At 51.7% G+C, this 13754-nt stretch overlaps 5 protein-coding genes across 5 annotated transcripts; 3 read left to right on the forward strand and 2 right to left on the reverse strand.

Annotated features, from left to right (window-relative positions):
- Positions 1 to 3890: 3890 nt before the first annotated feature.
- AFUA_1G05680 (uncharacterized protein) lies at positions 3891 to 4925 on the forward strand (the record flags this gene model as incomplete). Its single annotated transcript, XM_745224.1, has 1 exon — positions 3891 to 4925. One exon carries the CDS (start codon positions 3891 to 3893, stop codon positions 4923 to 4925), a length of 1035 nt encoding a protein of 344 aa, XP_750317.1.
- Positions 4926 to 6220: 1295 nt separating this feature from the next.
- AFUA_1G05690 (uncharacterized protein) lies at positions 6221 to 9070 on the forward strand. The gene has a single exon (XM_745225.2). It carries the CDS (start codon positions 6682 to 6684, stop codon positions 8953 to 8955), a length of 2274 nt encoding a protein of 757 aa, XP_750318.1. The 5' UTR covers positions 6221 to 6681; the 3' UTR covers positions 8956 to 9070.
- Positions 9071 to 9490: 420 nt separating this feature from the next.
- AFUA_1G05700 (splicing factor 3B subunit 5 family protein) lies at positions 9491 to 9760 on the reverse strand (the record flags this gene model as incomplete). Its single annotated transcript, XM_745226.1, has 1 exon — positions 9491 to 9760. One exon carries the CDS (start codon positions 9758 to 9760, stop codon positions 9491 to 9493), a length of 270 nt encoding a protein of 89 aa, XP_750319.1.
- A 144-nt stretch (positions 9761 to 9904) lies between these two features.
- Positions 9905 to 11675, forward strand: AFUA_1G05710 (tRNA-specific adenosine deaminase; the record flags this gene model as incomplete). The annotated part of the gene is made up of 3 exons (XM_077803837.1): positions 9905 to 10127; positions 10184 to 10226; positions 10280 to 11675. The coding sequence occupies 3 exons, from the start codon at positions 9905 to 9907 to the stop codon at positions 11673 to 11675; spliced, it is 1662 nt and encodes a 553-aa protein (XP_077660008.1).
- Positions 11676 to 11932: 257 nt separating this feature from the next.
- Positions 11933 to 13546, reverse strand: erg24B (uncharacterized protein; the record flags this gene model as incomplete). The annotated part of the gene is made up of 3 exons (XM_077803838.1): positions 11933 to 13041; positions 13100 to 13404; positions 13467 to 13546. 3 exons carry the CDS (start codon positions 13544 to 13546, stop codon positions 11933 to 11935), a joined length of 1494 nt encoding a protein of 497 aa, XP_077660009.1.
- Between the last annotated feature and the right edge of the window lie 208 nt (positions 13547 to 13754).

The following is a 13754-nucleotide window of genomic DNA, read 5'->3' on the forward strand; positions in this document are numbered from 1 at the left end:
TACCACTACGGAGTAGACTAAGAAGGTGTCTGGACATTCATTAATCCAATCAGTCTGAGTCTTATACTTTTCAACAGCAGGCTACTAACCAGATATCATCCAGTCCAAAACTCAAAGCAAGACACGAGTGAACTTGTACGCGATCAACTATCATACAACTCCATTGACTTCTATTTTCAGTTTACCTATCTACTCTGTACTCCGTATGTCATGCCGTGTCTTCTACAGGACTTGCCACACTCATTGTGGCTGATGGATCAGCCTGTCTTGTGGCAACACAGAGTGAGGCGCAGCAGTCACGGTTATCACCGAAACACCAAAGCTGAGATGGAAAGATCGTCCCCCGATGCATAACGCCAGTTTCATTTCTGTCCTTTTCACTTCTTCTCTTTGGTTGTCCTGTTTCCACTTGCAGCTGCGATGCCATCTCGTTGGCTTCTGATTTCTTGAATGTTACCTTGTCAAATAGGTGCCAATAGGTACCCTGGAGGCAGTCTTTGCAAGCAGCGCAGCCGTTTCAATCAAAGTGTCATTGTGAGGTACCGCAACTTTCCCAGTACGCAGCTGACGACGCATACAATTCCACCAGAAGCTTGCTTGGAAGCCGATCTCAACCGATGGTAAGATCCGTTTTGCCGTATCATTCCTCCTGTGATCCCGTCTATCCATTCAGTACTCGGCTCATGACCCGGGAATATTTCTCCGCGTGTATCAAATCCGCCGAGGGCGCGTGCTGAGACCCCATCCCCTTTCGTCTTGCTCTTCGACTTGAGCTCTTCTGACCTTGTGACCCCATCAACTGCTACTGTGAGTGGCACTTGGTCAAATGCTTCTGCCTGCACCTGCTCGTCTTCGTTGTGGAGTCCAGTGGTGAACACGATTCGACTGGAGAGATGAGGTTGTCGAAACCTTTTCCACCTGTCGTTGGGTTCCACTGCCTCTAAATATGTTCTGTGATTGACTTACAAAAGATGACAAGGCTCTTCACTAGATCTGTTAGAGTATCAGACCATGGCGCGTGCTCACTTGCTTCCCGCCACAGCTTACCTCTTTGGCGGATAGAGTGGAGGCTGTCCGACAAATGGCGGACTGCTGCTCACAGGCTCTACATGTCACTGGGCAAGGGTAAACTGCCCTGTAAGCAGTGAGACAGGTGATTGAATCCGAGTCACCGTCTCCCTTGTTGTTACCCATTACATACTCGGCAATGTACGTGGTCTGTTTTTTATGTTACAAGTGCAGGACTGTCGCCGAATGACGTTCAGTTCCAGAAAGTCTGGATATGACCGTCGTCCAGGCTCAGTCCAATGGTTGATCGTAACAGGGGTCTTACTCTCTAGTGCATGAGTCGACCTTTGGCCGCTGGCGAATCTGAGGCCGGAAGAGGGTATCTTCCCAAGGGTCATGACAATTAGCTCGCCCCACGAGTCACGGCCACCACTCAATTCAACCAAGCTGTTTGGATCTTGTCTTGTTTGACGGACCATACCCGCGCACATATGGACAGGCCCGAACAACGGAGGAATAGAAAAGCAATGCAATGCATGGTACCCCCTTTTATCTTGCAGATTACAGTAGTTTTGAAGGGATCCAGGAGGTTGCTTAGGAGTTAGAGTATCTACAGGATGTTGCAACTATTGCCTATCATGTTCCGTTCAACTACTAACTTTTATCTTGGCGCTGAGGTTGGCTCGCTAGGTGGTAGTAATGTTGGTATGCTAGCTTACAACGTCAAAAAAAAATTGACCCGACAGTAACAGTACTAGTGTCAGTAAATATGTATTTGGCCGTCAATATGACCTCATCAGTATTTGCAGCCTTCGACAGATGCATTTCACTAGCAATATATCCGTGTCTCACTCCATGCATACTTTGACTGCCTAACAGAGTATCCCAGAGACAGCTAATCACTCTACCGTTGACGATAGCAGCCGCAGCGATCAAGTGCATGAGCCTGATATAGAGTTTCACTCTCTAAAAAGGGTGGAGCAAGGATGTCGTTTGCAAGCTGAAACTCCAACCTAGAGGTCCCACTAACAGCCTCGGTGGCGGGTGTACTGATTTAGGCCGCATCTCCGTCTAGGGTCTCCATCCAGTATCCTAAAGACTAACCGCATTTCCAAGGAGACATCCGACTGTGATCAATAGTAATGACTTGATCAATTGAATCCGATCCTTCAAAGGTTATACCTAGGCAGACGAACTCAGCTAATAACAAGACCGCTTGTCCAAAAACATGACCTTAGGAATATTCAATTTCAAATTTAGCCCTCGTATCTCGGACGATGCATTATCCAGATACTGGGACAATCCTGGCTGAATGGAGGGGTATCTATGCCGAAGAGACCGTTTCAGACCTTTTTGAACCTCGAGATGCAGCGTTGTAGGTGGGGCATTGGGGCTTAGCCAGGATCCATCATGATCGACTCCGTGTTGACCTCCAGCCTTGCAGTTTGAGCATTCTGCAGCTTACTCAGTAGACTAGGCTCAAGAGTAAATCTCTGGAGTACGGAGTAACTCAAATCAATCCAGAGCCGGTTGAATTCGTCTAAGTGATCACGGTACGTTGTAAAGTATGTTGTAAGAATACAGATACCCATACCAAGGCATACGCTGTGGAACTCGAACATCTGCTAATATTGGTGGTCTACTTCATCATTATCCCAAGACAAGTAGGTATCAGAGAGGATCTGTGCTGAGATGAATAGTACCATCCAACACTATTCCACTGCCACACTATGCCGTCTCATAAGCATGTCTCAACGCCTCGCTAGCAACTAACAGATAGAGGCAAATGACTGCACTAGTCCACTGGTACAACCCAGGTGCCGTCAAGAAGTCGACAGGTAGGAATAGGAAAATTATCCTACTCCCTTTATGGCCACTTGCATTCTGCTAATGCCAATCTCGATGTTCTATGCATCCGCATGAAGACTGAGGCGCTGAGATCGGACGGGGTGGCCGCGCACTGGGACCCAGTCCTCTCGTCCCATCCGGTCGGGATTCTGCGAAGGCGAAGGCGAAACCTGTATCAAGTCAGATGGTGTACAACAGTGAGGACTGGCCGAAATCGTCGGATATTGAGGGTGGTTATCGATGGAAGATATTTTGTACCTCTATGTATTGGAGGGTACCTACTATATTATCATGTCATCTTCCTCATGGTATGACATGATCTCGAATTAGGACAATAATACTTCTATCTCACTTGATAATAACATTATTGTCTTCCATCTTTGTTTTCCTTTTGACAAACCTGCATATCCGTTCATCTCTGCATCTTCGCCCACACACAGTACCATTACTACTAAACGATACTTACTACTTACCATACAAACTCAAGGGTCGATTGCATCCTCCTATTTCCCTTTTGAGCCATCACTTCCCGCCCCTCCTCGTCTTCCTGGATTCTTGTCATTTAGCTCCATCTACTTTTTCATCTTCTCCTCCTCACTCCTCCGCTTATTTTTACGCTCTTTTTCCCTGAACGTTCCTTACTTTCTTCCTTTCTCATTCTTTTTCTTGCGCGTTCGCCCGCACAGCTAATTTCGACCTCCACATTATCCACGCCTGACCCCTTGAGACAATACCCTAAGATCCAATTATCCTGATCTCTGGTCCCATCTATACCCAATCAGGCAGTAAGACGATTGTCTACAACCCCGACTGCTACGGTAGCCTTTTCTCTCTGCGGACCCTGTGAGATTGGGATTTACAGACGGACTGTGCTGGGTAAAAAGGTCGCTTGCTGTGGGCGAATGTCGCCTTTATGATTATTTTTTCTTACTCGATATCGTACTTTTCCACCCCGAATATATGATAAACGCCATTGCCGAACTCCCGGAGTATCACCCAACAAGCATCATCTCTTACGTGAGAGTCGTCCTATAATGCCAACAGTCTTGCTACCCTCCTCGGCCGCAGCATTTGCGCCGCGATCCTCGCCCAATGTGGTCCTGAGTGCCAAGCTCGAGCCCTGGCTGACGGCGACCTTAAAACGAGTTAACCGTGTCAAGAGACCACTGAACAATGTCACACAGCATACAAGATGTCTGACGGAGACTCTGTCCTCGCCAAATGCTATATGGACTCTGTGCTCCATGATGTTTCCGAAAGCGCCAGACTCGGAGCTTCGAAAGGACGAAAACCCACTTGTGGAAGCGATCTTCAACTACCAGATGATCCACATCGAAGCATATGTTGTGCATGTCGACATGGTCTCTCAGAACGAGGTCGCCTTCAAGCTGACCCCGGAGACCATCGAGGCTCTGGTGGAGTTCCACCAGGACGTCTACTCTGTGGATGCCGCCGCCAGCACGTGGGAGTGGAGCGAGAAAAGACAGCAGCTAAAGAAGCTACAGGAAGAGTTTGTTCAGGCTGCTAACAGATTTGTCTATCGCACCAATGTTCAAGCCCTTGAAGGGCTTGAGGAGGACGGTGCAGGCGAATTGCTCGGGGGTAGGAGTGATGAGGCCAAAGCGGCGATCGAGAGCCTCTTTGTCCCATTGCGTCCTCCACCTCCTCTGGTGGTGGATGTCCTTCGTTCCACTCCTATCCTTCCCAGCTCGGTCGGAATGGACACATGGTGGCAACCTCCAATGCAGCAGCCCGCATCCATGGAGACCTGGAAGGTACTACCATCCAGCCCAACCACGGCCAGCACAGGGGATTCTAATCCAAATTTGTGGGCCAGTCTCAGTGGTCTCGATGAGACGCACTATCCCTCCTCAACATCATCTTACAGTCAGTCCTTCACCACCTCGCCATACGACTCGGGCCCGTACTACAACGCCGCTGTGACGTCTGCCGCTATGACTGCTCTTCCACTACCGAGCATGTTGGTACAGCCTTGCGGCACTGCCGCGAGTGTGTCGGGTTTTAGCTGGGGCGGCCGATACCAGGATTTTGCGCTGATGACGATGTAATGGGTCCATAGTACCATAGACACTTTGATGTTGATGGTCGGCCTGACTTTCATGTGTCTTTGGATTAGATCCCCGGGTGCCGACCAGCAAAGTCATCGAGACTCCTCTACAAGCTATACCAGCAGCATACGGTCCCAACGACAACAGGGGCCACTCTCCTACGGATACCCACATCAGACTAATTGGCATCATTGACGGCGTTCACTCTCTCAACTTTGCGACGAAGAACCACGATACTCCACCTCGTTTTTTGCTTTTCACGTCGCGTATTCTGTCCTTGGAAAAACCACAACTATAGTCACTTCGGTTTTCTCTCCTTTCTCCTTTAGCCAGCACTTTCAGCGTTCTTACTTTTCAGTTCATTGCATCAAGAAGCGGCGGGTCGGCTGTTTGTTTTGTGTTCCTTTCTCATGCTACATCCCGCATTATATGTCATGAAGACCTGGTATGCCTCACGGCTTGGGATATGATTTGGACGAATTTTCACCTTCTTTTGTATTTCCTTCCTTGCTGCATAATCAACAGGTACAGTGGGAGTGCATGACGATGCTTGACTGGATTCGGCTTCTTTCTGCATTCCATTGTCCTGCTGGCATCCTCCCCTCTTTGGTACGGGATACCAAATTGAAGTCTACGAACGTGGGCTGGAAACGGATGCTCTGCAGCGCTACTTATACATCACATCTGGCATGTGTATGTTGGCGGATTTTGGCGTCCTCAGGAGGTAGGGTTCGAAGGATTCGAAGGACGCCGCGTTGGCCTATAAGGATCGGAAGGTTCGCCTGCGGCAGATATTCCGATGAGGGCTAAGTACACACTGGTCTGTGACCTCGTCGAAAGTCAGCCCACTTTGAAGCCAGTGTGACTCTTTCGTCCGGTCGTCCCCTATTCCCTGTGTGTCGCATGGTAGGCTCATCCCCTACCGTCCAGGCTGGATTTAAAATATTACCTGGATGCGCTCGGTCCCTCATTCCGTTTCCACTGGATGGAAGTTGTGGATGATGGCGAGAATCGGATGCGGGCACAGTCATTCACTTCTTTGAGGGGCTGGAACCCTCTGCTTATCTGCTTTCCTCCTAATAGGAATGTCATCATTCTTTCTTCGCACGCATTGAAGTACTTGCGCGAGATGTATCTAAATTGGGAAGTTCTAATTCAAACGACACAATTCCATATCGATTTGTGGCATCCCGCTCACGAGGGCCGAATCCCAATTGACCGGGAATGTAGTCTCTGAATATTACCAGGGGAAGTAATGTTGTAACATCATAGCCTTAAAGGTAGAAGTTTCCTTGGGTGCATTGTATTTGTGCACTTTTTGTGCCACTCTACTTTGTAGTGCAAACCAGACCGTGTGGAGTAGTTACCAAGCAAGACATATGACGTCAGCTCCATTCGGCGGACCAACGCTGGACGAGCAACTTGACTCCACGGAGATGTTGGAAACTCAGCCGGCGCAAATTCATCCCTGATTTATTAGGATTGCATCATTCGTAAGGCAAAAGACAGGGCTTTTGATGTCCCGATGCCTTCGATGTCCTGATTCTTGTACTTGACTATGACTCTTCGCATGTGCATCCTATCAACACCCAGATGGAGTCGCCAGCAGTGCTGAATTGCAGACTGAAATAAGCAGACAACGCTGTCTGATTTAAACTAGTCATTCCTCTGAGTGGTCAGTCCATTTACACAGAGAACTGCACGAGATATAGCCGAAGATAGGTTCCAAATACCTGGTTCGACCAGTCCGTCACCAATGGCATCCTTACAAGAAGCATTGCAATGCCTCTCTCCCGCATCATGGGGCAGCATCCCTACCGACCCCGCCAAACTACGAGAATACGTCAACGATATCTCCGCGAAAGCGCGTCTGATCGTCGACTCCGTCCCGGAGTCTGCCCCCTCCCGCAAAGAAACCCACTACACCTTCGACTCCAGCTCTCCCGCCGCATCGTGCATCACCCCGTCCCAGGCCCGCACAGGCTCCACAGATCCCAAAATCGCATCTCTCCAGCGCGAATGGGGTAAACCCATCAAGCTCACCGGGTCCAAGGAGAACCCGCTCGAGATCCCCATCTACAAAGTACAAGGCACCGATGGCAAGGGCCATTGGTTTGGGCGCCGGAGCGTGCACGAGGGGCTTCCCTTCTCGACGTGGAAGAGGAAGCTAGCGAGCGAGATAGACGAGACGCTTGAGGCGAATCAGACACGGATACGGAAGGGGAGGGCTGCGGACCAGGCGGTGCGCGGGATTGGGGCGGAGCGGTTGATTGAGCGGGTGAAGGTGAAGGACGAGCAGGGGTGGCGGGATCTAGGCACTGTCAATGTGTATCATGTCTCTGCGCAATTTCCGAAGCCGACTACACCGCGGGACTTCGTGACTCTTATCATTAACTGGGAGACGGAGGTGAATTGGGGCAGCGAGGGTGCTGGTGCCGACACGGGCACGGAGGCTCGACGCCGCGGCCGCAATTGGATGATGGTCTCTAAGCCCTGTGAGCATCCGGATGCGCCGCCGAGGCAGGGGTATATTCGGGGTCAGTATGAGTCTGTGGAGTTTATCCGGGAAATCCCAGTCGACAAGCCTTCGGTGCAGCACGTGCCGCTTGAAAAGGCTGTATCTCCGGCCAGGAGCGACGACAATTTGCTTGGACGAGGCACCTCTGCGGACCCGGCTGCGCAGAAAGAGGCTACTGGCAGCACAGCCGGTCGACCGCGAGGGAAGACAGAGTCGGCGGTTCTGGAGAGACGGGATGAGACAGCCAAGCATATCGATGACCTTGTTCAGGACGACGAAGAAAACCCGTGGCCAGTGGAGTGGATAATGGTGACCAGGAGTGATCCGGGTGGCAATATTCCTCGTTGGATGGTGGAGAAGGGGACCCCTAAGAGTATCTGCACCGACGCCGTCAAGTTTGTCGAATGGGCTTGTCGTGATACAACCACACGAGACAAGGACGAGCGCGACAGCCACGGACGAGTGTCTTCAGAGAAAACGGTAAATAGTCATTCGCTGGACGGCGACGAAAATAGTACCGACTCGTACGACCTGGAATATGAGGAAGAAGAACATCATGGCCTGATTGCCAGTTTCGCTTATCTTCTCAACGCAGGGCTGGAGCGATATGCGCCGAAGGCAGTCCTGGACTATCTACCACACAGTCCACACCGTACCCGCGAATCCTCAGCCCAGTACAGCTCCCCTGATGGCACCGACGAGCCCAGTGAGAAAGAAACCCCATCGAACGTTGGCGCGGCGAATGCCAAGGGTGGCCCAGAAGGCCACGAAAAAGATGCAAGTACCAACGCCGATGCCGCGTCGCAAACCTCGCAACCAGTCCCAATAACCCAGTCGGTGCCGACAACGCCCCTCTCAGAACTCGCCCACGACAGCATCTCTCCGGTGGACGTGATCAAGATGAACAAAAAGGGCAAGCTTTCCTCTCATGAGAAGCAGCTCGCCAAGCTTGCACAGCGCAAACGCGAGGTCGAAGCTCAACTGGAGACCATCCGGAACGAGATCCAATCTCTCCAACTCGGTTCCCCACCAGAGGTGGATACCAAGAAGGCTCGAGCTGCTGCTGCTGATTCTGGCGCAAGCGATCAAATCAGCAGCAGCGCTGCCAGCGCCGATCTAAAGCAGGGCGCGGTTGAAGGCGCTTCTTCATCAAGCAACAGCCACCATAGGCATAAGACTAACATTGAATCAGCGCACATACACAAGGCCGCATCCGGCTTATTCCAACAGGAATCAAAACTCCTTAAACAGCTCGGGAAAATCGAAAAACACCAGCTCAAGGAAGCCTCCAAGATAGAAGCGCAGCAGCGCAAGAACGCTGACCGCGAGGAGAAAACGCGATCTCGATCTGAGACGGAGGCCCTACGGCGGGAGGTAGATACGCTCAAGAAGGAGGTCGAGCGGCTGCGATCAGAGAGGCAGAAATGGCTGGATCTGATTGCGTCGCTGCAGGCTGAGAATACCAGGTTAGTGGCACGGCAGGGTAGTGCTGGCGAGGGGTCAAAAGCTTGACCTTGCGTCTAGCCTACTTGTGCATCGGGGGGTCAGCGGACGTTTCAGTATTTTGATTCCCGACGTATGTCGTGGGACATGTAAATAATAGCTCAATCATCAAATTGTATATCCTAATCAAGCCGTTGTAAGTACAGCAGAACTGTTCGCGATGACAGTTCTCAGATAACGCCATGCACCGGGTATCAAAGAGTATCCTGTGTCAACACATAATTTTGAAGAATCTCAACCATTCCATCTCGTGGCATTTCACGTGGAATGCCTGCTCTCTGACCTCGCATAGCAAGTCAGATTCTCAGAGGCCACCGTAGGCCCATAGGCAAGCGCAAAATCCAATTGACTCTGGCTCATTGCCTGCGCTATCCGAAGTCCCCTTCTTCGACAAAAGTAACCGTAAACGGACCTCGCACGCGTAATGCGAGCTACCCTAAATCCAGGGACGCGCAGCTCCAGTGCTATCCAGCCCTACCCAATCCATGCCCAGCAATTCGTTATTCCTGCGTCTACCCCCCAATATTAGCAACTAAGCGTTCACTCAACAGCCAGAGCAAACTAAACTAACCTCAGGTGGATTCCCCGCCCCGCGAACCATCTTCTCAATCATCGCAGCTCGCACCTTCTCCTTTGGCTCGCCCATTCCCAGCGCCATGTACGAGAGCAGCGGCGGGTGCCCGATATACGACGCATAGCTGTCGCGGATGATGTTGGATTCCCATTCGTACTTGGTTGTGTCGGCGTGGCCGGTGCCGACGTGGCGGGCCTGCAGGGCTTCGAGGTTTTGGAGGGTGCGGAGTTTGTCGGCCATTTTTTATTATCCGTAGGATGGGTGTTTTGTGATGAAGGGGTGTTGTGGTTGTTGTATGTTGAAGCTATGAAGGAATTTCGGTTGCGGAGTCGTTCCAATGCAAGAGATAATAGATATCACGTGATCTGCGTGGAATTGCCGTGTATGTCTGTTGGTAGACTGCATATCGCCGAATGGAATTTGATTCCGGATAGTGGCGTGAAATGGTCTTTGATGGATCGTTTGACTGCAGAGTCGTCACTGCCGTCCCGTATCGCCTCTTTGGTGCATGCGCATTTTGAAGCCCTGCCTGCTCGCAGCAAGCCTACCATCTACCCGGATGGGTCCAGAGAATGGATCCCTATGTCCGGGATCGTGGTTGTAAAAGGTTAGATCTTGTCTCTTTCTTTCGATATTTGTGATCACTGGCTGATATCTACGTAGGGGAAAATACCGTTTCGGAAAAATTAACCTGTGTAGCAGTCACGTATGCATCCAGGGCGTTGGTCTCTATTCATGTGGATATTAACTGTTTAATAGTACTGGCGCAAAGTGCCTTCCTGCCTCGCAGGTATCCAAAGCCAGAGGCCTGGTGCTACACGACTGGCACGCGGAGGTTCTAGCCCTGCGCTCATTCAACTACTGGCTTCTATCTGAATGCCACAGCCTGCTGGCCCAGGAACAGCATGCAAGATCAAGCTCAACCAATACACCAGGTGCAGCATCTTCACCTTTCATCCGCCGCAGGAAGTCCGCCGAAAGGCCTAGCACAGCGCAATCAGAACCAGCCCCGGCCTGGCCCCCCTTCGAGCTCCAACCTGACATCAAAATTTACATGTATTGCACCTGCGCCCCCTGTGGTGACGCAAGTATGGAGCTCTGCATGGCTGCCCAAGACGACCCAAGACCCTGGGATGTTGCACCGGGACCCGAGCGCACCGAGTCTCCCGGCCCCGGCCCAGAACTCCTAGATGGTCGAGGCTACTTCTCCCGCCTCGGCATCGTGCGGCGCAAGCCAGCGCGCGCGGACGCCGAAGCAACCCTGAGCAAGTCGTGCTCGGACAAGCTCGCTCTGCGGCAGGTATCGTCGCTCCTATCGTACGAGGCGAGTCTGCACGTTACGCCGACTCGAAATGCATACATCGAGGGACTGATCCTGCCGGAAGAGGAGATAAGCCGCGTTGGCTTCGAGCGGTGTTTCAGCGCCACAGGGCGGATGAAGACGCTGAATGGTAGGTTCTGGCCGGCGCGAGATGATAGCATAGGACAGTATGGATACGCATTCCAGCCCTTCCGCGTCCTCTCGGTTCCCAACGACCTGGTCGAGACGATCTGGCCGTTCCGGAAACCGAAGCCCACATCAGCAGAGGCTACGACCCCAGCGCAGACACCGCCGAAGAAGAATAAGCCGGGGAACGTGTCAGCCGTGTGGGTGGCCGCTCCCTCACTGCCTCATCCATGTCCCATTGCATCAGACAACGGCTCCAAGTCCTTGCCGGTGCTACGGGGCTCGAGGACGGGTTTGCACGAGACCATCATCAACGGGGTGAAGCAGGGGAATCGTGCGGCGTCTGTTACGACCCGGGGTGCATCCGCCTTGTCACGCGCGAAGCTCTGGGGCTTGCTTCGAGATATAGTGCGGTCATCGTGCTTGGGGGATTGTACGCTGGAGGCTGTTGATGGGGAAAATGGGTTGCATGCGGGAAATTTCTTAGAAACGGGGTCGTCTCTGAAGGATACGGCTCTTTTTCAATTGATTGCAGCGTCCACGTACGAGCAGTTCAAGAAGACGCCAGTGGCAATGATGCCGTCCGTCCAAGCACGGAAAGATGCCATTAAAGAGGCCAAGGAGGCCTTGAAAGGATGGATTCCAAATGAAGGCGATGAACAATGGGGACTGGACGTTCTCATTGATTCTAAAAAGCGCAAGCGCTGAAGGGTTTCTACAATTATCATACACAGGACAAACATGTGGGTGATGAGATGCAAGGGGCATTTTCATTCAGTTGCAGGGTCCATCAAAAGCCCTTGCAGAAAGTATAACCCTTGGAAACCATCGACCCATTATTACAAACTTTTATCTAACATGATTATGTATTACATCAAGATACGACAGTCCCAGTTCCAAGACAAAGGGCATCGCCATCTTACTCAGCCAGGCAGGCCAGCAATCACAGGTCGAAGACTGCATCACTAGTAGATGCCTGGGATGATTCTGCTGCGTACCAGAGACGTATAGCGGTTCCAGTCGGCACCATACTTCCGCTTGCACTTTTCCTCATCACGCCTCTCGCGGTGAAGAAGCAGGACACCGAAGTAGATCATGTAAAAGTATGTGAAAATCATTCCCCAGCCGCGAGATTCCGGCGTCTGGACAGCCTGCTTCTGCATCTCACCAGAAGCCGGGTTAATACTCTCAATAATCGCATACCCTGCAACGCCCGTTGGAAGGCAGTAGGACCAAGACATGATCCAGTCGCCAAGGTAGTTGATGTGACGAGCGCAACCCCACCAGCCGGAAATGAGCAGCTTGGAGCCGGTCTTCGTCTCGATGTACTTGAGGTGCTTCACGCGAGGGTCATTTGGGTCGGTGCGGAAGCGGTTTTTCTGGTTGTTGGCACCACGGAAAATCACATACCCCGCGGCTGTGACGGCCAAGACGATGAGGATCCCACTTAGGCCGAGCTCGGAGGGGTAGACACTGAGGTATCTGGTTTGGAAGTTGTAGAGGAACGGAACCCAAACCATGTCGCCGAAGGAGAGCATGAAACCGAACCCGTCCATGATGACATCCATGGTGGTCAAAAGAGCCGGTTCCATGTAAAGGGCATCAAGGACATAGAAGGCCTGGAACGCAGTGGTCAAGACGATCGAATCGGTGATGTAGCCATATGTGCGGTATTGATGGGCGATATTCGACAAATCCAGAATGATCCATCCAAGCAAGCCAGGTCTCATCTCACACCACACCTTAATGTCAATCGTCCGCGCCGTCTCACCCACGAACGGAATGGGCAGCTTGATCCGGGGGTTAAGCTCCCGGCCAATGAAGAAGTCATACAGGACGTTGCCTGTGTGCCCGCCTGGCGCCAGTTGCCGGAGCTCGGGGTTCAATTGACCAGGAGCGGGAACCGAGAAGCTTCGGAGGTAAACGAAGATCGCGATGGCAGTACAGATGATCAGGTTGGCAGTGATCACCTGCACATAGTTGTCCCAGAGGAAAGTCCATAGCGCGAATTCCGTGCCGTACAAGTACGTGCCTACCGCACATCCTGACAGGATCAAGACAGCCGACAGGAATGCTGCGAATTGTCAGAACATACCCACCAAAAGTGCCAGGGAGCGCGAGAGATCATTTACCATTAAATTTGTACTTGAGTCTCCCCCCACACGCCAGCTCGGTACCTTCAACTTCTGTGCCAGGGAGGAACACCTGCATGAGCAGACTTAGCAAGTAATAGCTCAGAACCCACATGGTAACCTGAGTATCATAGAGAGCCTTGATTCCATCCTCCGGCCAGCCGACCTCTTGTTCCAGCTTATCAATTGACAGTGTCGATGGGTGCAGAAGCGACGGCGCGGGACAACCCGAGATATCGTTGCAGAAGAAGGTGAATGCGTAGAGCAGACAGGGTAGGCCAAAAATGATTCCGAAAGCTCCAATACTGTGGAAATACACTTATCAGCTGGACAGGTTTATGATCTTTCAATGGTTGCGACAACGTACGGGCCTTGAAACTCATAACCGCGCTTCTCGGGGACAGGTTGAATTGGAACCTTTGACCTCTCTGATTTCTTTGACGCCATTGTCCACGACGACTTGTCCACGACGACTCGCGTCAAGAGAGCAGGTTGAAGAAAGGTCAATTGGTCTTCTGTATCGCAGAACGATCCAGGGGGCTCGAGGTTTAAATAGAATTTCAGGACAACCCCAGATAGCGCGGATCAGCGATCGGACGCAGCCCACCGAACCGAGCGTCGACGTATGAGACCGGATCAGTAGAAGCCGATAGCT

The sequence above is a fragment of the Aspergillus fumigatus genome, chromosome 1, assembly GCF_000002655.1.
Source record: "Aspergillus fumigatus Af293 chromosome 1, whole genome shotgun sequence".
Taxonomy (NCBI): Eukaryota; Fungi; Ascomycota; class Eurotiomycetes; order Eurotiales; family Aspergillaceae; genus Aspergillus; species Aspergillus fumigatus.

Coding starts and splice junctions, on each gene's coding strand:
- AFUA_1G05690 (XM_745225.2), top strand. CDS start 6,682: ATGGCATCCTTACAAGAAGCATTGCAATGCCTCTCTCCCGCATCATGG.